This window comes from Schistocerca piceifrons, chromosome 11, assembly GCF_021461385.2.
Source record: "Schistocerca piceifrons isolate TAMUIC-IGC-003096 chromosome 11, iqSchPice1.1, whole genome shotgun sequence".
NCBI classification, from domain to species: Eukaryota; Metazoa; Arthropoda; class Insecta; order Orthoptera; family Acrididae; genus Schistocerca; species Schistocerca piceifrons.
Genome location: NC_060148.1, coordinates 138,151,108 through 138,172,969, shown reverse-complemented (window position 1 = coordinate 138,172,969; position 21,862 = coordinate 138,151,108). Strand labels below are relative to the sequence as shown.

At 38.7% G+C, this 21,862-nt stretch overlaps 1 protein-coding gene across 4 annotated transcripts in view; it reads right to left on the bottom strand.

Annotated features, from left to right (window-relative positions):
- Positions 1–21,862, bottom strand: part of LOC124720290 (zinc finger protein 724-like) — an 83,291-nt gene that overhangs the window by 5,874 nt on the left and 55,555 nt on the right. For all 4 annotated transcript variants that reach the window (XM_047245604.1, XM_047245605.1, XM_047245602.1 and 1 more), the window contains 2 exons: positions 9,495–9,566; positions 6,506–6,543 (listed from right to left, as the gene is read on the bottom strand). In XM_047245604.1, the coding sequence (XP_047101560.1) occupies positions 6,506–6,543; positions 9,495–9,566 (110 nt within the window). The remainder of the gene's footprint in view (positions 1–6,505; positions 6,544–9,494; positions 9,567–21,862) is intronic.

Genomic DNA, 21,862 nt, shown 5'->3' with positions numbered 1-21,862 from the left:
ACAGACCAGGTATGCCACATGCTGATCGAATTTTTCTTGTCATTTGGCTTACAGTTGGTGAGGGCCACCTTACAGTAATTATTGCGCAATGTATCATTTTCCCCTGGGTTCAGTAGAACAGGCAAGATTGCTTTCTCACATAAAGCTGAAATTTTCCTACTACTTCAGCTGTTATGTAGCACTACTTGAAAATAAAAAGTCATATCTAGGTTTCTTGCAGCATTACATCCAGCCAGTCTGAGCTATCTCCTTTTCTCCCCTCTGGTTTTTAGATCTGTTCCTGACTGATAGAGCAGTTTTAAGAGCTATCACAACAGTAATAAATCCTCCTCGTAATTACTCGTATTTTTGTTGAGCCAGCTGACAAAAGAAACTATGTAGACAGCTGTTCTGGGCTAAATATTCACTTTAGATGAACAACATTGGAACTATCACCAAGTTTTGCAAGAGGTGAATACTGTGGGTCGACACCTACTTCCACAACAGGACAAGTGCACCAACAGTGTGGTGAATCTACCTTGCAATAATCATAGTCTGGCAAGATGTAAGCAATTTTGAGTATCACCAGATGGTAAAACAATCCTCTGTTTGCTCCATGTGGTACCCACCTCAGTGACCTTTTGACATGCGTATGTGTGTAGGTTACAATTATAATTAAGCAGGACTAGAGATTAGTTGTGAGAAAATAAATAACTGTGCTGAAGTAAATTCTAGCACTTGTATTCAGAAGACATAGCTCATCTCACAACCTACCAGGAGATTCTGGCATTACACCTGCATATTACTGACAATATTATGAAGTGGCTGGCAAAATTTTAGGATAATATTAGCAATGCTTCTTGCAAAGAGGATCTTGGCAAATCAAAACAAAATCTATTGTTATCATTGAGAAACTGCCCTAAGAATTCATACAGCTAGTGTCTGATCTCAGTCCTCACCTACCCCTCACACACAGCAAATAATACAGGTTGCCCATCCAGCTGTCCTTACCCCCAGTGGCAACCAGTCAGATACTGTGCCCTGACAGCATGGGAGTATTGAAACATTTACAAAGTGACTCATGTGAAATACAGTGATCTTCTACAAATAAAAAGTTTCATTTACTCCACATGTGCTATCAAAACATGAATGTTCCATTGCAGTATAATATATTAAACCAATGATAAGCTTTTGTGTTATTACTACAAGGCATTAGGGAGATGACAATTTGAAGGTTTTCACTGTGGAACTTTGTGGTTTCATCACAAAACCATCAATGTTTGCATCACATGTGATTCATGGGATATAGGGTATTTGTCCCTGATGCTCTGAAAGTGCTAAGTCTCTTTATTTGGACAGTTATTATCTTGTATGTTTTTTTCTCCAGGGAGTATGGTGGTGGTTTAGGTTTCAAGTACTCTCTATCTTGTTCTTTTGGGATAAAGTAGAACATCAAGTAACACCCCTATCACGTGCCACAACCCTCAAGCCATCATCAAATGTGTTATTGAAGACATTGCTAGTGGAAGTTCCAACACTGAATATACCAAGATGTCCCATTGGAACAACCTTCCCATAACAAAAGTGAATGACACAGCAAATATTGTAGTCTTTTGCTGGACAGTCATGGTTCAAAGTGGTAGAATTGTTGCAACACTTATGTTCCTGATTCATATGCAGGTTTCTGATATTTCTCATGGAGTTCCTGTCCTTTAAATGACACAGTGAAATCCCACAACAAAGCTTGTGATATTTGGGACTTATGGCATCATGTCAAGATTGATTATATGAACAGTAACACATGCTGTTAACCCTTATGAACTTCAGTTTAATATTATATCTCTTAACTGCATCGTACCATTTTAGTTATTCATAATTTTCCTCAAGATTGTGTTGCCTCATTTCTACCAGCCCTTCTTAATTGCTGTGTAACGTCAGAAAAATAACTTATGATAAACAATAACTTACTATAGTGTTGTGAGAATATATGATATTTAGTGTGCCATTAAAAAGTCTATCAGCATCTCCACAGCACAATGTCAGGATTTCCTAATTTTGTGACTTTTTGGTAATAGCTAAGTTATTTGACATGTTTCAGTTGTGTGGCACCCACTAACCACATGAAACATTTATCTTGCCAAAGTGAAGTGACATGCCTGCCTTAATGAAACTGGGAGACATACAGTACGTAAAACTGTAATGGAAGGATATCTAGGGAGCATCCACACGCTAACATGTGGTTAATGAAGATGGATGGCCGGTCTTTCCAGTAGTAAAGGTACCAGCCACCACCATACCATATACTAGGGAAATTATTTTGAAATTCCTGGGGACATGCTGCTCTGCTGTATAGTTTAATGATAATGACATCCAATTGGGTAAAATATTCCAGTAGCAATGTAGCCTCCCATAAGATCTCTGGGAGGGGGCTACTCTGGTGGATATCATCAGGGGAAAGAAACAATATCACTACAAGTGAGAGTGTGGAATGTTAAGTCCCTTGATTGATTAGATGAGTCAGAGAACATGAAATCAGTAATGGATAAGTTGAAGTTTGATACGGTGGGAATTAGTGTGGTGCATGGGAGGAAGAAGAACATTTCTGGTTAGGTGAGTGCCGAGTTATCAACACAAAATGAAATAGAAGTAATGCATGAGTAGAAGTAATTATAAATAATAATACAGAAATGTAGGTAAACTATTATGAACAGTACTGTTGACTCAGTTCCGCAGGCAACACAGATAAAAAGGCAAAACTATCCATAATTGTACAGGCACATATAATTACTAGCTCTGTCAATTATGAAGAACTTAAAAGAATATATAAGCTTGTACCTAGATAAAATTTTGAAGTGGAGCAAGCCTTTAACCATTAGGACTAAAAATAGTGAATGTCACAAAATCGAGAAACATAGTGCCCTATCACTACACTCATAAATTCTTGAGTGTAGCAATATGTGGAGATACCAATGGAATCATCACACTGGTTCAGTTGTAGGTACAGCAGTCAGTCCATTGCTGGGATACCACAGAAATCCAATGCTTTCAAAACAATTGTGTGACTCACCTCAGAACATTGCTGAAGGGTGTGTGATGCATATCAAATAGGTCTAACCAGGGATCTTTTACTTCACATTGCTTTGCAAGAAACAGATGTAGATCTAGACATAGTGGTCACACTCATCTGTGAGCATTTACTAGGTGAAAAATGATAAACGTTTACCATGGACATACACAGTAAATGCAGAATTGAATTATTTCCTAAAAATGATTTTGCAACCTCATGAGTACAGCCTTCCTATACAACAGGTCAAGTGGCTAATACAGTTCAAACACCAAAAAAGCATAGCCACAATTTGGGATGAGAACATCTTGTGCCAGGAAAAAAGAGCTTTACTGAACACAAAGGAAGATCTGATAGTGCACTACAGACAGTAAAGCAGAATATTTCACTATGCACAGTTTGTTGTCTTCTGAAGTAGTTAGAGCTCTATCTACCTTGCACAAGATACTTAAGTCCAAGGAGTTATTCTTCCCTTGCTCTTACTTCCACTCAGTATCATGGTTCTTTAGAGGAAAAGAATATTAGGAAAATTATTAACACAATTGATAACATTTGTCCTGTAATTTCTCTCTAATTCTGTGGTGACAATACTTTCCTTCTATGATATAAGCACAACTGATAAGTATTCATTTTACTGTCATTGCCAGATAAATCACTGTCCGTTTTTCTCCCAAATCAGCCAACTTTGCAATGTGTGCATTAAGTCCTTTTGGGGAACTGTACTGTGTTAGATTTCCCAAATTCAGACATTGGTAATCCTAGGCATCCTTGGTTAGTAGCTTCTCAAGTCACAAAAGATGACTCACCAGTTAAGTCTTCATGGTCTTACTAAAGCTGACTACAGCTGCTTTATGAAATTTAAGAACATGATGGTGGCCTGTAAACTGTCAGTACAACAAGCTTATGTTTCCCAATCCACATTGCTGACACAGTATTCAAAGAGGTGTTCACCCCAACATTCATTAATCTGAAGGGGCTTAAACTTGACTCCAGTTTTTGGGTATATAACCACTCACCGTTTCCTCTTACTCATTCTACATGGAAGAATATTAGCTTGTACCCATCACATTGAATTTCTATGACTTCCATGTCATATTCAATTAGAATAGTTAGCACTATACAGCTGCTGACACTTCACCTGCACTTTAGTTTGCTTCTTTTTAATAAAAGAAGTAAACTGTTTTTATTAAGGAACCAATACACAAACCAGCTGTTTTATAGAATGTGTTACTAACCCTACTTGTTTGTAATATTTTTACTTACAAATAATAATGAACACTCAATCATGCTGAAGATGAACTCACTTAAGGTGAACACTTGGTTAACACCAGCGAAATATCTGTACTGGCAGTGATGTACATGATATTATACAATGTTTTAATGGTTAGCAAATTTCAGTCAGCATGAATTACAAACTGTTTTTTAGTCTGTTGCATCATTACATTTTTCATTAAACCTGAATTGTCAACGTTTTTCTCTTTTCCTTATGTTTCTCTAGCTGACCTTTATGCATATCATTGCTCAACAATCGCCATCAACAAGGAAAACAATTGTGACACCAACAGTGTGGAAAACTAGATTCCATCAACAAGTGCAATTCCATGCTGAGATGTGCTTTTATATTCTTTAAACAGGGCCACTATTAGTAACATTGAGTTCCAAGCAGTGAAAGGGTTGTCATGCAATAGGAAGTACAAAGCATAGATCAACAGGCGAAATTAAATATTCTGCAGGAAGCAGAACATGGTGTATTGAAAAACAGCACAACTGGCATAAAGCTTAGACTCAGCAAATTTAGATTATCCACACTATTTAAATGAAAAGTTCTTAATTCTGCTGCACTGGGTTCCAGGTGCAAATCAAAGTGATTTTACAGTGTTATGCATGAACATGCTGAACATTTACTTTTACAATGGTTCAAGCTATATGTGCACTTCCAATGTATCTAAGTGGAACTATAATTCAATGAACAACAAATGAGGCTGCAGAAAAAAATTTAGACATTAAAAACAGACATCAGGTGTTTTGCTTGCTGACTGTGTAAGTTCCAAAATAGAAGCCTAATTTCATGCTCAGTGATTGGCAATGAAATGAATAAAGTTGATGAAGAAGGGGCAAGTATTGGTTGCATGAATTTGACTAAGCGAGAGAAAAGTTTGCTATGTATTACGCCAGCAATGCAGGCAAAACTAAGATTTCTTTACAACTTCTGCCAAGTCAAACCCACAAAATAAAAGATGACATGTGGCATGGTGGGGCCAGCAGTAAATAATGTTTTTAACTTTTGTAATTGTCTGTAATTCATACAACATAGATGAACAACAATCTTGGGTGATCAATAAATCTGAGAAACTGATATGTTTGAAGAACATGAAATTAATGCTTTACCTTGCATCTACTCTCATTATTGGAAAGCTTGGATTGACAGTTAATGATAAATGGCTTTTTTGTTTTAATATTAACTAATTTAAATGTTCACTTTTTACTACCAAATATGTTAAGTTGCCTTCTGCCTTTGAATCAAGGCATTACTGCTGCTATGAAGACATTGTATCACAAGCCATTTGTGCTATCCTTATTGCTGAAAACGAGATGGAAGCATTGGATGCAATACAAGCTGGGGATCAGTTCCATCAGTTTCCTCATAACACTTACAGAACTGTTTTAGCAATGACTGGAGACATTATGTTGGCAAGTTAGATGGTGACAACAATACCACATCACCTGACTATGGATTATTTTGCAAGACATTTAAAACCCTGAACCTGTTGTACAAACATTTCTGTCTGAGGTGCAAAATATATCAGAAGAATGTGAGGAGGGCAAGGCCATTTTGCCTACACCATGAAGTGTTAAATGCCTTGGACACTTTAGAAAGTTTTGCTGCAACATCTGAACAGACAGTTTTACATACATTCTTACAGCTGGCCATCTAGTTAGCAAGCATTTTTGTTTCTTTCTGTGGCAGCACGATGTATTGAATGTTTGCCATTAGAAAATTATCTGCAAGTGCAATTTTTCAGGCATTTTTGTTCCTCTCTGTGACAGCACAATATACTAGATTTAGAACATTATTGGAGTGTACGTTACAGTACAGTGTTTAATGTAAGGGCTTTAGTTTTCATTTTTGCTGTTTGTGTTGTTATTGCAAACCTATGTTATAAATGGGACTGATGTACGTTGTAATATCGTAAAGTTCCTTTTTAATCCTTTGCAATAATAGAATAGTGGATTTAGTAGTGTTTTCTCTGATAATATGCATAATATTGCTGTAGTCTGTATATACTGTATGTATATACAGCAAATGGTTAATATACAGAAAAAATGGAACTCCAAAAACAGAACTTTTTAAAAATAACTTCTTGTATTTTGGTCCCTAGGGGTTATTATTTTTCTTTCACATGGAGTAAATAAAAATTTATACTGCTCAAAAAATTCTGCAGTGAATAATAAAAAACGTACCTTAAACTATCAGATGCATTTCTTATTGAGGCTGCCACCTGAAAGAATACAAAGAATTACTGGTGGTTTAAAATTGATGAAACAGTAAATAAATAAAATTGTATTAACACCCACTAACATCTGACTGTTCCAAACAATAGTTGGAAATATTATTATCAAAGAGACACAACATAACTGTAGCAGTTACTGAAGAAAATTATAAGTAAAAATTAACACATCATTTCAGCACTTTGCTTTTAGCTTTGTAAATAATTATAAAGACACTGATTTATTTGAAAACAAATTTCCTGTTTGATACTTCAAAATTAAAAGCGTGAAACATCATTCACCTGCCATGCACATACAGTAAGGTGAAGTACCAGAGAAAAATGTAAAAAATCGTCTGATTTTTATTGATGAAACAGGTAAAGAAAAGAACTGAAAAAAGTTCTATCGGAACTGCTATTGAACGTATTTTTTTCACAACTGTAGCATTGAATATTATGCCATACTCTTGAGATAGCTCACTGCATGGAACATCAAAGTCGTTAAATGTCACATCAGTTTCATCTACAGAGGAAATTATGGAGTACAGCATGACATGAAAGTTATAGGAATAATTACACGAAGTGCTGTTATTTTATAGGCATATAAATGACAAAGATTCGTGTATTATCATAAATAGGAAATAAACAACATGGTTAACATGAGGACAGTGTCCTCCTCAAATGATTGAATGTACATACAATGAATACCTATGAAGTATCAATGAGCATGTGGACAACTACAATAGCTGTAAAATAAGTGTTACTCGAGTCTAGCAGAAGACCATTAAGATCAAGGATAATCTAAATATTCAGTCATCAAACCCAGAGATGATCACCTAATGAGTAACATGTCAGATTAAACAAACTATTTCACATTAACAGTAAAGACTGAGTCATCTCTATATTTCCAGATTGCATCATCATCGTCGTCACCATCGCCATCGCCATCCCATACATTAACTTGTAAGAGATAGTGTCTAAATTTAACATTTTCTTCTTACTCCTATATCCTTCCCAATTTCTTTACATACACAATGTGATCAAAAGTATCCGAACACCCCCAAAAACATAGGTTTTTCATGTTAGGTGCATTGTGCTGCTACCTACTGCCAGGTACTCCATATCAGCGAACTCAGTAGTCATTAGACATCATGAGAGATCAGAATGGGGCACTCCGAGGAACCCATGCACTTCGAACTTGGTCAGGTGATTGGGTATCACTTGTGTTATATGTCTTTATGCCAGATTTCCACACTCCTAAACGTACCTAGGTCCACTGTTTCTGATGTGATAGTGACGTGGAAAAGCGAAGGGACACATACAGCACAGAAGCATACAGGGCTACCACGTTTGTTGACTGACAGAAACTGCTGACACTTTAAGAGTGTTTGTAATGTGTAACAGACAGACATCTATACAGACCATCACATAGCAATTCCAGACTTCATCAGTATTCACTGCAGGTATTACGACTGTTAGGTGGGAGGTGAGAAAACCTATACTTCACAGTGGAGCACCTGCTCATAAGGCACACATGACGCAGGTAAATTCCAAATGACGCCTCGCTTGATGTAAGGAGCGAAAACATTGGACGATTGAAAAATGTAAAATCGTTGTGTGGAGTGAAGAATCAAGGTACACAATGTGGTGACCTTATGGGTGTGTGTGTGTATGGCAAATACCTGGTGAACATCATCTGCCAGTGTGTGTAGTGCCAACAGTAAAATTCGGAGGTGGTTCTGGTGTTGTGGTGTCATAATGTTTTTCATGGAGGGGGCTTGCATCCCTTGTTTTGCATGGAGCTATCACAGCACAGGCCTACATTGACGTCTTAAGCACATTCTAGCTTCCCACTCTTTAAGAGCAATTTGGGGATGGCAATTGCAGCTTTTAACATGATCGGACACACCTGTTCGTAATGCATGGCCTGTGGCAGAGTGGCTACACGACCATAACAAACCTGTAATGGACTGTCCTGCATAGAGTCATAATGTGAATCCTTTAGAATATCTTTGGGATGTTTTGGAATGCTGACTTCATTAGAGGCATCACCGATCGACATCGATTCCTTTCCTCAGTGCAAACGCCTGTTAAGAATGGGTTGCCATTCCCCAAGAAACATTCCAGCACCTGATTGAACGTATGTCTGCAAGAGTGGAAGCAGTCACCAAGGATAAGGGTGGGCCAATACCATATTCAATTCCAGCATTACTTGTGGAGGGCGCCACAAACTTTCAAGCCATTTGCAGCCAGGTGCCCGGATACTTTTGATCACCTAGTGTATGTCCTCTGTGGTCTTCCAAATATTTATATCCATTTCTGTTTTCCATGTGTTGCTGTTTAAGTATGTTTCATGGTCTTTCTTGACTCTTTTTCGATTTACTATGTTATCTTGTGAGAGTCCAACTTCTTCTGTACCTATGATCCATTTTGAACTGTTTTTGCTAGTGCTTGCTACCTCGAAGATCTGCCTTGTGAACCTGTCGTCAGTCATCCTGTGATGCGTCCACAGAGTTTTATCCCTTTTTATCTATAGGTGTCCGTTATTGTTCCTGTCTATCTATAGAAAAGATAAACCATGTCCAATGTATTCTGCAATTAGTTATTCATAAGTTACTGGAAGGAGGAATATTTTTCAAATGATCTACACTCTCATGGTTTAAACTTATACAAACTGTTTAACATCCAGAAGGGTCACAGAAAGTATGGTTAAACATACTGTTACAAATTCCGTTTGGATTCTATTCACAATAATAAGCAAATAACAGTTGCTAATCCACATCAAGTGGAATATCACAAGAGTACTGTAAAGATATTAATTGCACTTAAGTCAAGAAAACTCACAATCTGTGCCTGTCCCACAGTAATGCATTTCTTACATCAATTACACAAATACATTTTTATCACTCTACATGCAATAAATCAGAGATGGGAGTGCTTACAGTATTCTCAGTTCCACCCACCTCCAAATTTAGTTCAGGATCCTCCTTTATAAAATCATTTGGCCGAGAGATTACCAAATTATCTTCAAGACACTGAAAGAGAGAGAAAGTCTCAGTTAAAACTACTTGTACCCTTCTGTACTTATGACATGGCTCCCAGTATTTCTTTTTTTTATGAATATAGCAGTTATTCTGCCAACATATATCACCATAATTTCACACTGTGCTATACTGCACTAATTTTACACATAATCAGTCAGTACATAGCGTACTTCATGGTGCTTACTGACCCTTATTCTTCATTTGGGAACCTCACACTTTGCCCATAGCAAGAAGAAGAGAGTGTGCTTACTCCCTGTGCATTAATGTAGTTGGACAGGAGATGTGGCGAGCCTGAGAACTACAATGAAATGAATACCCCTAGCTGCATACAGGCATTGATATAAATCAATGGGGACAGTTGAAAGTAAGTGCCCCAACTGAGACTCGAACCTGGGATCTCCTGCATACATGGCAGATGCTCTATCCATCTGAGCCACTGAGGACACAGAGGATAGTGCAACTGCAGGGACTTATCTACTTATCTCTGGCACGCCTACCGTGAGACCCACATTCCCAACCTATTGTCCCGTACTATACTCATAGTGCCCCTGCCCATTATACTCATTACTCGCAGCTTTTTGCCGATTCCCGTAAGAGTTCAGGCACTGTTTGTGCATCCGCGTAGAAGGAGACTGTCAAATGGCCAGTGAGCCTTGAAGATGGTATTTTTTCTTTTGTAAATTTCCGAAACAACAGGTAACATCTCCATACACCCAAGAACTACGAATAGCACTGTCACTTGAGACTCAAGTTGACATGTAATCGGATGGCGTTTGTTGCTTCTGCCTCAATTTATTCTGAGAGTTTGTTTAGGACTTGTGAGTGAATGGTTAAGAGTTGAAGGCTGTGGTTATAAAGAGGTGGTGAGAGTTGTAGTTACTGGTAATTATAGAAGAAAACGAACAAAACATGTCCACGTTTCTCGATCCAGTGACCCGATATGGCTGAAGAGAAACTAAGGGTAAATATTTTGTAGGTCTCCAAAAACTAAAGTATAATTTCCAAATGGTTGACAGCAATTCCCCAGAAAGACAATCTGACTCAAGAGTTGTTTTGTCTGTTATTCTCATTTTAGTGAGGAACAACAAATCTCTATCATCAGTAAACAAGTTGAAATTGTAAGAAATGGGTGATCTTACAAAACGAGAGCGGCTCAGTGGTTCCTCGTGTATTTCCCAGTTTACTGAAATATCTGTCGAAAATATTACACAAAAGAAAATCGTCCGTCAAGCACTCGCTAAAGGGAATCTGTGGAAAGAAGACAGTAAACAAGCTGCAGTTTCGATGTCTGCCAGTGCTGCTTTTGCTGAGGAAAATATAGGGAGCGTATCAGTACTGAATGGAGTAGTAATCACATTAAAACGATGTTGATGTACCAGGAACTGGAAACTGTCCGATTATGTGATAACTTAAGGACAGAAAATGCCGAAATAAATCTCTTCCAAAAGCAAGTCTTTGATGAAAACCATCAAATGGCTCAGTCAAATGTCCTAGATCATTGTAAACCCAGTAAAAACAGAAAATCATATTTGCCACTATGTTAAAGAAATGCCAATTAAAAAAAGAATGCATTATGTAATGTGACAATTAATTCATTCTGGATACCGGTCCCTTGAACATTAGCAGCTCAAAGAATATAGACATTGAAGCACGCATTGTTGCAACAACCTTCGAAAACATCTCCAAAATTAAATGATTTCAAATGCTCATGTGAAATTAACAAATAAGCTGTAGAATAATTAAGAACTATTTTCGGAAAGAACGAATAAGAACAAAGATACGCTGATTTTTGATGAAGTAAAGCACAAGGAAATTTACATTTCAGTAACACTTTGCTGGAAATTTGTTTCGTCAGTTTATGGGTATATACTTCGGACGACTGTAGTAGTAACTTTGCCTATCATTGCTTTGATGCGTAACAGTAGTCACCCTATTTTAGTGTACTCGAATCACAATGTCACTACTAGTGATGTCTAGCATATACTGATTCAAGTAATTATCCAGCTAGATCAAGCCAGAATGACACTTGTTGCATTCACTTTTTATGGTACAGTACAGACAATAAAGAGGTCCAGCAGTGTCTAGGAATTACTGACATAAAAAATAAAGTTCCTTGCTCAATATCAAATGCAGTTGACAAGACCAGAAGAATATGGGAATTTTCGTACGCTATCCACGTCATGAATTGAGTAACAAATGGTTGATGTGATAAAACTGATGTACTTTTTAACAATGGCATCAACAACTTCAATTATCGACAAGATAGTTCTCCAGAATCAACGGGATTATTTATTAGATAGATGAAAAACTTAGCCAACACACTTTTATTCTCTTGGTGATGCCTTGTACAAAACGCACAGGCTCACAAAAAGTTGATGAAATGGGGAAGCGTTCTAGCCAATATAGTAAAAGCTTTGGTTCTGAAAGAACACACTGGCCGCTAAGAGTAACCACTAATAGTACCTTAGAAATACCTAAATACTTATGGAAAAGAGGTTACATCTCTCTCCCAACAGCAGCATCATTTCGGTATCTCTAGGTCTCCGAGTTGCAATCGTCACCCATCAGTAAAACTAATTCTGCTTGGACAAGTTACAATTTGCTTGCCAGTACATTCCTGTAAAACTTTCATTGTCTGTTGCAGAAACTGAACATAAACACGGATTTTCGTTGACGTCATGCATAAGAGATATGCAGGTGTTAGCTGGATATTTGCAACAAAAGAACGAATACAGAGTTTTGGAGCAGAAAACATATTTAAAAAAAACTTTGTATTCCATATAATATCGAAGATCCACAATGTAGGTCAGTCTGCTAATTTTGCCATTGTAACACATACTTCTGTGGGTCACAAGTAGACGAACTGACATCTCACTGTGGAGCTACTGAACTAGGGTAGTCAGCACGTTTCCTCTTCTACTCAATATCGTTTGCCTGCAGTTACAGTGTTGTTTCTTCCATCCACTCGTCCTTAATTTTTAATTAAATCACCTGCCTATTTATTCCTGTTTGGATTTATCAGGTTAACATTCTCATGCTCACATCTCTGGTTTGAATATTTTCTGGCGTATGAGACTTTTTCAACAATGTCATTTGCAACACTGTTTTTTCTTTCTGTCGAGATATCATCATTGTCTCAGAATGGACAAAAGATCATAGAGATAAGATTTTCTCTCAGTTGTGTTTACAATACTTAAGAACTAGGTTGATAGACCAACCCTGGGGCTGTAACACTATTCTAAGCCTAAATGTTAGTGTTGCTGGAGATACTAAGTTAAGTGACAATCATTTTCAGAGTATCAGAGGTTTGAATGACTAATGCTGCCTCATTTAACATCCAGCTGTAAGTTTGTGCCCACACAACAAAATTTCTCTACGGTTGTAAATGAGATTTCCAGTATGCACTGGGTCACTTTGAACCACTCCTGAAGGCAGAGTCAACACGTATGGCTTCTTAGCGTTTTGGACTACAAACCTCACTGTTATGTCACGTGCCATATCAAGTTGACGTCTTTGCTATTTCCAATAATCTGTCAAATATTATGTTGAGCATTCATGGTGACAAGTAGACTCTTGTCCCAAATCGGTACGCATTTTAAATGTACAGGGCATCTTCTCTCTCATATTTGTACCTTTGCTCTTGTCCCTGTCCATCTCCTCACTACACCCACTAACTTTTTTGGATTTGAACACTCCCTCACACTGTTGTGTAACCTCTCTCTGTGACCATTGTCCTGTGATAAAAAAATCTATTAACACTGAAGAAATGTGTTAGTTAAATTCCTTGCACTTCTCCCATTCTCTCGTAATATGGAGGCTCATTGAAAAGTAATGCTGCCGAATTTTTTTTATTCTGTTCTCATTATCAATTGAAGTGTTACTTATCATGCATATTGCGTGGTCGAATTCCCACTTCATTGACAAGTTGCAACATTACTATTATGCAGCTAATTGTAGTGTGTAACATGGCAGTGTGTAATGGAACTATGTTATTGCATGCGAAAGAGTGTGCTCTAATCAAGTTTGTAACTGCACAAAATGGGCCTTCAATTGAATCCACAGAAGAACGAAACCAGTGCATTGTTTTCACTATGTCAACGTCGGTAATGTCAAAACATTCAGTTGTTCATACTTGTAATGAAGCAAACAGAACTCCTAACCTCAGCTCAAAGTGGACAGCTGCATAGGCCAACACTTAAAGACATCTTTGAAGAATTAAGTCTTATAATGATAAAGTTGTGCAAGTAGAGGTGAGGCTGTGGCTCCATCAACAAAGTGAACAGCCTGCAGCGACAGTATCAATGAACCAATCACTCACTGGGAGAAATGTTTTCATTGCTAATGTGGCTTTGTTGCAACACAAACATGTAGAGATGAAGAATAAAGGAGTAGAATGTTTATAAAGTTTTATTCAAAAATCTGTACGAGTTTTCACATAAATTTGGAGGCATTACTTTGCAACATGCCCTCATAAACATGATTTAAAGTTCACATTGCTGCCTACTGACATCCAATTGCTTCTACAGTTAAACTGTGCAAGGCAATTTACATCATGTGTCAGAGTATTTGTGATACCAATACAACTATCTCTTTCCAGTAACCCACAACAGAGGCAATATTGTAGAAACATCTCACGTTTGCAAAAACAGTTTTGTAGTTCAGGTGCTTGTGAATGCAGTGCTTGTATCAACAAGTGTCAGGACGCATATGTTGGTGCTCAAAACTGTAATTTAGACATCACAGTCATGTTGTCCGATACTGGAATAAATATTATGTCACACTGTTCTTACAGAATTCTGTGCAGATGGATGTATAGCATATAGTTCTCAAAAAACACATTACCTACCAGTTCTGAGCTGCCTCCTTTGTACTACATGTGTATAAACTATGCACCACACAAAATGCACACACTAATTACACTCCATTTACAGTACCTATTTGACATACATAACATTAAAATTGGTATTCTTTGTCCACGAGAGGGGAGGGTACTTCTGACTGGTTTGATGTGGGCTGTCATGACTTGGGGTCCTGTGCCGGTCTCATCATCTCATAGCAGCAATGGTATCCAACATCTTCAACTACTTGTTTGGTATATTCCAATGTGTATTACCCTTTAGTTTTTGCCCTCTACAGCTCCATCTAGTGTCACACAAGTTGTTCTCTGTTGTCTTCATATACACATCCTATTACACTGTCCCTTCCCATCAGTGTTTTCCGTAAGTGCCTTTTTAGTAATTCTATGGAGAACCTCATTCCAGTCACCCAGTCATACCAGTTCAATTATTTTGATCAGTCTTTTGTAATAATACATCTCAGATGGTTCAGTTATTTTATTTTCTGTATTCCCCCTCCATCTAGCCAGTAATGATTCTAGCTCTTCTTGTTTTACAAAGCTAGATACTATTACTAAAAACACAAAGATATACAGTGATCTGACAGAACATTATGATCACCTAACTAATAGACAGTATGTCCACTTTCAGCATGAATAACAGCTGCAAGGCATTGTGGCCTGGAAGCGATGAGGCCTTGGTAGGTATTTGAAGGGAGTTTTTGGGGGGGGGGGGTGACCAATGAGCTCTGAAGCTATGTTCAATCACATCCCATAGCTATTCGATTGGGTTCATATCTTGCGAGGGGGGGGAGAAGGAGCCAGCACATCAACTGGGACTCACCACTGTCTTCCTCCAACCACTCCATACTACTCCATCACACTCCTACCCTTGTGACATCATGCATTGTCTTGTTGAAAAATGCCAGTGCTGTCACGAAACGTTACTTATGAAGTGGCATATGTGGTCCGCAACTAGTGTATGATAGCCTTTGACCATCACTGTGCCCTACCTGAGTTCCATTGGATCCATGGATGGCCACATGAATGATCCCCAGATCATAATGGAGCTGCCACCTTTTTGTCTCTAGCTGTAGTACGAATTTCAAGACAAAGAATTGTTCCCATGGAAGATGACAGATCTGCGCCCTCCCACTGGCATGATGAGGGGGTTCATCAGACCATGCAACATACTGCCACTGTGCCAACGTTCAGTGCCAGTGGTCACTTACCCATTTCAGTTGTAGCTGCTGATGATGTGATGTTAACATTGGCATGTTCAAGAGCCATAGGCTGCAGAGGTCCATCAGCAGTGTTTGTGCACTGTGTGTTCAGACACCCTTTTCTCCAACCAGCATTAAAGTCTGATGTTAGTTCTACCACAGTTTGCTGCCCATCCTCTGACCAATCTGCCTAGCTTATGAAATCTGACATCTGTAACGAGGGGACATCACCCAGCTCCACGATGTCTGGATGTTCTTTCACTTTGGTTTTGCCACAGCACTCCAACACCTGACAAGTTATACATTTTCCGAAATACTCGTGCTGAACCTCTGGGCTATCACAGTCAAACTCAGATCACACAAAAATGGTTCAAATGGCTCTGAGCACTATGGGACTCAACATCTTAGGTCATAAGTCCCCTAGAACTTAGAACTACTTAAACCTAACTAACCTAAGGACATCACACACACCCATGCCCGAGGCAGGATTCGAACCTGCGACCGTAGCAGTCCCGCGGTTCCGGACTGCAGCGCCAGAACCACTAGACTACCGCGGCCGGCACAGATCACACACCTTCTCCATTCTACACATAGAGGATGCTCACTGATACTACATGTACCATGCATGTGTGACAGTCATCCTTTGCCAGGTGACGCTGTTATCACATGGATGGGTTTATATTGATACTATTGCAGAGGATGGAAATAAGCGGTTTTAACGGTATATAATTAATTTGTAACTTCAAAATGAAATGGGTTAAAATCAAATATTAAAGGTTTGTACCACATTCAAGTGCAATACAGTAATATTAACATATAAATTATTTACCAGGGTGTGTGGGTATGTGAAGAGTGGGATGTGTTTAGTAGAAGCACAATGGAAAGTAAGTTGCAGGATTGTGTTCATACACTACACTCATTAATAAGCCTGCAAAATGGTGAGCAGGAAATTTCACACTCTCTTAACAGCACTGTTACAAAAATTAAGAGCAGGGTATTTCACAAAATTATATCGACTCTTCCACAGTTTGGTTAATGAAGTACTGGGGACCCAGTAAGAAGTTATGCCCATGGCATGGGCAGGGTAAGCGTGAAGGTGTTTTGTTTCTTTTCAACAACATGCATTAACACTTCACTAATAATGGTAATATAAGTAACATATGGACAAAATCTCTATGAATATCTATACTGTTTTACACTGCTAGAGGGAGAAATTTTGTGTGTTATCCAGTACAGTAACTAAAATGTTCTTCCAGGCAAATCAACTTCCCCCACTACAACTGTAGCTCGATTTTCAGTTTACATACAGTCTATACCTCCCCAGCATTCCCTGTCCAGTCCTCTTCTGTAAGTAGACAAAATAACTTCACTCAGCTGGCATTTATACATGGTGATTTTTTCCACCGTGTATAAACTCTAGGGATGGATTGATGAGAGGATGCAGAACAAAGAAGGTCTAATGAACTTATGACCAGAACACATAGTTTCCTTGCTAGAGACCATTTATGTAATCATACAGAGACTGCGACCTAGACTGTGCTGTACCAAGCTGCCACAGTTACAATAAGTACTGAAATGGTTTCCATGTGACTCACTGCATGTAAGTACGTGCTGTAGCATGTTCTGTCACAAGCTGTTTGGTCAAGCTGCAACTAAACAGTGGCAAAGCCAGGATGAATACACTGCTCCAATGTCTCCACATCTGGAATGGGCTCTGCATATACAGTACTTCTGAGATAACCAGAAATCTAATGGGTTGAGATCTGGTGAATGAGCATGTCATGCAACTGGACCCCTCCCCCCCCCCCCCCCCCATGAAATACAGATACATGTACCAGTGGAAACAACTGAGAGGGGTCCAGACATTAACAGTGAAGTGGGCTGGAGCACCATCATATACAGCCACATAATCCTTTGTTCACTGATCCTGATGATTCACTGTCACCATACCACAGGGGCTCTGCATACTGTCCCATAGATGACTTATGAAAGCTGGCGATACCACTCTGCATAAAGGTGACCTCATCTGTGGATAGGATGGATGACAAATTTTAGAACTGTGGTTGTCTGGTGAAGGGACTAGAGACGAAACTGCTCCTGATGTGGAAAATCTGTCACTAGCAAGCAAGCCCTGTTGTCTTAAGAGTTAATGGTAGCAACAATTGTCATAGAGAATGTTCCACATCGTCATCTGGGCTACACTGTACTGGCAGGCCGACTGTCTCGAACTAACACAACAGTTGCCTTCCACAGCGTTAATTACATTTTCCTCCAAGCCTGGTGTCTGCATATTTTGGGTACACCCTTCATGATTTCCTGCTTCCTGAAACAATCCTGTCTTAGACAAACAGTGAAACACTGTTGCCAACATTGAATGGTGTGGTTGTTATTGGCGGGGATAGGTCTCCTGATACAACCCTGCTATCCATCGCCATTCGCCTTTCCATAAGGAAACACCACATTTGCAAGCTCTCAATACGAATATGGAACGATTGTGTACAATGCTGTATCACATCCACTACAAGGTAAGTCAATAAGAGAAGTGAATCGGACACTTTACCAATTACTATGTTAGGAGAGGATCCTATGGCAAGATGTATGAGAAACAGTATTACTTTCTAGTAGGAAACCATGCATACAGTAACTGGGGCTGGATGATATGGTACATATTAGAACACACACTATGTGACAATGTGTGATTCAATAAATGGTCTCTAGCATGGAAATCATGTATTTCAGGACATAGGACCTTTTCTGTATTGTATCCCCTCATCCATCAATCCCTGTAGTTTGTAAATGGTGGAAAAAGCGCTATATGGTGGTGTTATTTTCTGATTATTAAATCAATACTCACTGCATGTATTATGTGAGGTAATGTGTAAAATACAAGCCTGAAATTAGGGCCGAAAAGTACTTAGTTTGTAGATGTGATAGTGTTGGTGGCAAAGAGACTGGATTGGTAAATGTGTCACCTTGTTGCTGTCTACCATTGAAAGCATGTTGTAAAGCTGTGTAATTATGTTGCTGTCACTTGGTGAATTAACAAATCATCAGAAAGGTACTGCAGGGCTCTCACTATTAATTGTGTTAGTGATAGGATGCATAAATCATTTACGTTTAGGAGTAAGTGGAACTTAATGCAGTTGTGAAATGGGTTCCACTGAGTGGACCTACGTACCATACATCCATAGTGTATCTTCCAAGATGGGTGTGAGCATGTCTGATGTAATGGGACTGACCATATTCCATGTAGAACAGTAGTCTGCTGTAATGCATTGCTTGTCTTATGCTGAAATAGCTTACGTTCTACAACAGGTTACCAATCTCTGTTGTAGATAAATGCAATTTAAGACTCTGGGTCTCTTCAGATGTTGGTAAGCAAAAGCTGAAGAGGTGCATTTTGAAATCCCTGATGCCATGAAAAATATTCCAGAAAGGCATAGAAAAGACAAAGAAATTGACATAATCACATATATATTGATGGAGTGTTACAATTCAGTCAGGCTCTTCAGTGTGGGGGACACTAACAGCTCCTCTGTTGAGATTTTATTTACATAATACCTCACCGAACAACTGCAACAAAGTACTTCCTTAACAAACCGAAAATAACTCCACTGTACAAACATGAGCTCAGTGAAGTTATTTTGTCTACTCACACAGGCGAACTGGACAATAAATGCTGGGGAGGTATAGTCTGTCTAAATTGAAAAGCAAGCAGCACTCATGGTGAAGGAATTTTCACCTCCCACAAGAAGGCTGCAACTTCCATAAAGGATGACACAATCAATTTCCCTTCTAACAGCGTAGAACAGTCTGGAAAGATTTTCAGAGACCCTGTATGTGTTTCTTGTGTTAATGTCATTAGTAACTGATATCAGCTTTCCATTAAGTCTTGACGCATTCTGTGGAAAATAAATGGCCTCCAGGCATGTCTGCAGACTGTGGTAGCGTGCTCTTCATCGGCACATTGTGGAAAGTTGTAATAACTTTGTGAGACAGTGAGACACCGTTTGGTTGCTTCTTGTGACATAGTGGGGTAGATCGAATGGGGAGTCACAACCTTTATCTTTAGTTTGCAGACCTGTGAAGGAAGGTAGAGCATGAACATAATCTGGCAACATATCTTTCCTTTGCTTCTACTCCCCATACCTCCCCATCACCCTGTTGCACTCTCAGAACATGATTTGTACTGTAATATGGCTCTACTACACTTACACATGGTACACAAATTTGATTTTAAACCCCTCCATGTAAAGATAATTAATTTTGTTTAGTTAAAGAAATATTTTTAATAATTGGTTTTTCTATTCCCTGAAATGCAGAAGCTATTACTCATAGATGCAAAGGGAACATTTTTTGCAAATTTCATGTAGTTTGATTCTGTGTGGGGAAACTTTTTCAGTCGAAACTGCAGTTTTTGAGTTACTCGAAATAAAACGTAAAAAGTGATCTTTAAACATCACTGCCCCATCCCAAGACTCACATCCTTCCACTCAGAATTTTTAGCATACTGATCAGGACACTCCCTCTTGGCACTAGGCAAAAATTAGTGGCTACACGATATTTTTCCCCCTAATCGAACATCTTTGGGCTTCACAGACTGGGCTATAAAAAGAGAGTTCAGTGGTCATTAGACAAATGAACACAGCATCCCTTAACTTATCACCATAATTTACAGAATTCCATACTGTTCTCACAATTTCTCGCTCTGTCACCACACCTGATCAGTCCATGTATTGCATCCTCTATACCTTCTAAAGTTTTCTGTGAAATATTGTCATTACTGGCAATCTGCAGCTTAAAGCACTGGATATGAATGAGACCATGATTTGATGTTATTTCTTGTAACATTATCACTATTTTTATGGTGTTACACACACATGTAATATTTATATTGTCTTCTCTCATTTTTCCTTTTCCAACTTTTATATGGGACTTATCTGCTATTCCTATGAAAACTGACCATCTTTATTACAGATAATAGTGATGCAAATGCAAATGGTGGTTTCCATTCATTATACCAATGGTGGTAATGCATACATGAGGTGCAAACATATATGAAGAAAGTATCTGGTTGATCTGCAACCAGTGCCCAGTGACTGAAGTTTCTCACTCCCAGGAGATCACTTGAGATTTTTGTAAGAACTGAAGAAGTTTTCCAATATTAAATATTTCTTATGCCATTCCTAACACATCCCATTGTTCTTCCCCTCATTAGCGTGGTGTTAAAATTTTTTTTCAAATAACCAAGTGTTTCTTCCTCTCACATTATTTAATGGTCTCACTGTGTTAAAAATCCACACAAGTGCATATAAAAAAAAAAAAAAATCGGCATTTTCCTATCTCATAAGGTATCAAATACATTCCTCTGTAGTTCTCTCATGCTCATATTATGCAGTGTTAAGGCAGAAGAAGAGTCACCTGTACTGGATAGTGATGGAACAATTTAATTATAGTATAAAAGCAAGGAATACGAATTTGTTGCTTGCAGGTCATTTGTAATGCTGTTTATATTTTGTCACCATATACCGGGAAAAGCTGCATGAATGGTCAGTCACATCTGGATAAGAGTTCAAAGTGGTGCAGAGATTATCAACTTGCTGTAAATGATCAGAAAAGTGACCAAACTGCTGAGGTCATCAGTCTGCTCAGAAATGTAAAACTGCACTTATATAGCACACTTTGGTACACTGGTAAAATGCAACTAGTCCACAAAGAAGATTGCTTATAAAACAGTTGTACAATTCATACTGCAAGCCTGCTCAGGTGTGTGGCACCTGCACCACATATGACTATCATATCTGAGCACCACAAATGTTCACAAGTTTGTTTGACTCATGTGACAGTGTCATGCAGATGCTAAGAAACGAGACACACCGATGTTTTTAAGATAGATGCCGACTATCCTATGAAAGCCTAGTTACAGAGATTTAAGGACCAGATGTAAGTGATGAATCTAGAAATGTACTACATCCTATTATGTATCACTTCCCCAGGGAACGTAAAGACAAGACTTGACTAATTACGGCATGCACAGAGTCAAATGGCTCTGAGCACTATGGGACTTAACATCTGAGGTCATCAGTCCCCTAGAACTTAGAACTACTTAAACCTAACTAACCCAAGGGCATCGCACACATCCATGCCCGAGGCAGGATTCGAACCTGCGACCATAGCGGTCGCGTGGTTCCAGACTGTAGCGCCTAGAACCGCTTGACCACCCAGGCCGG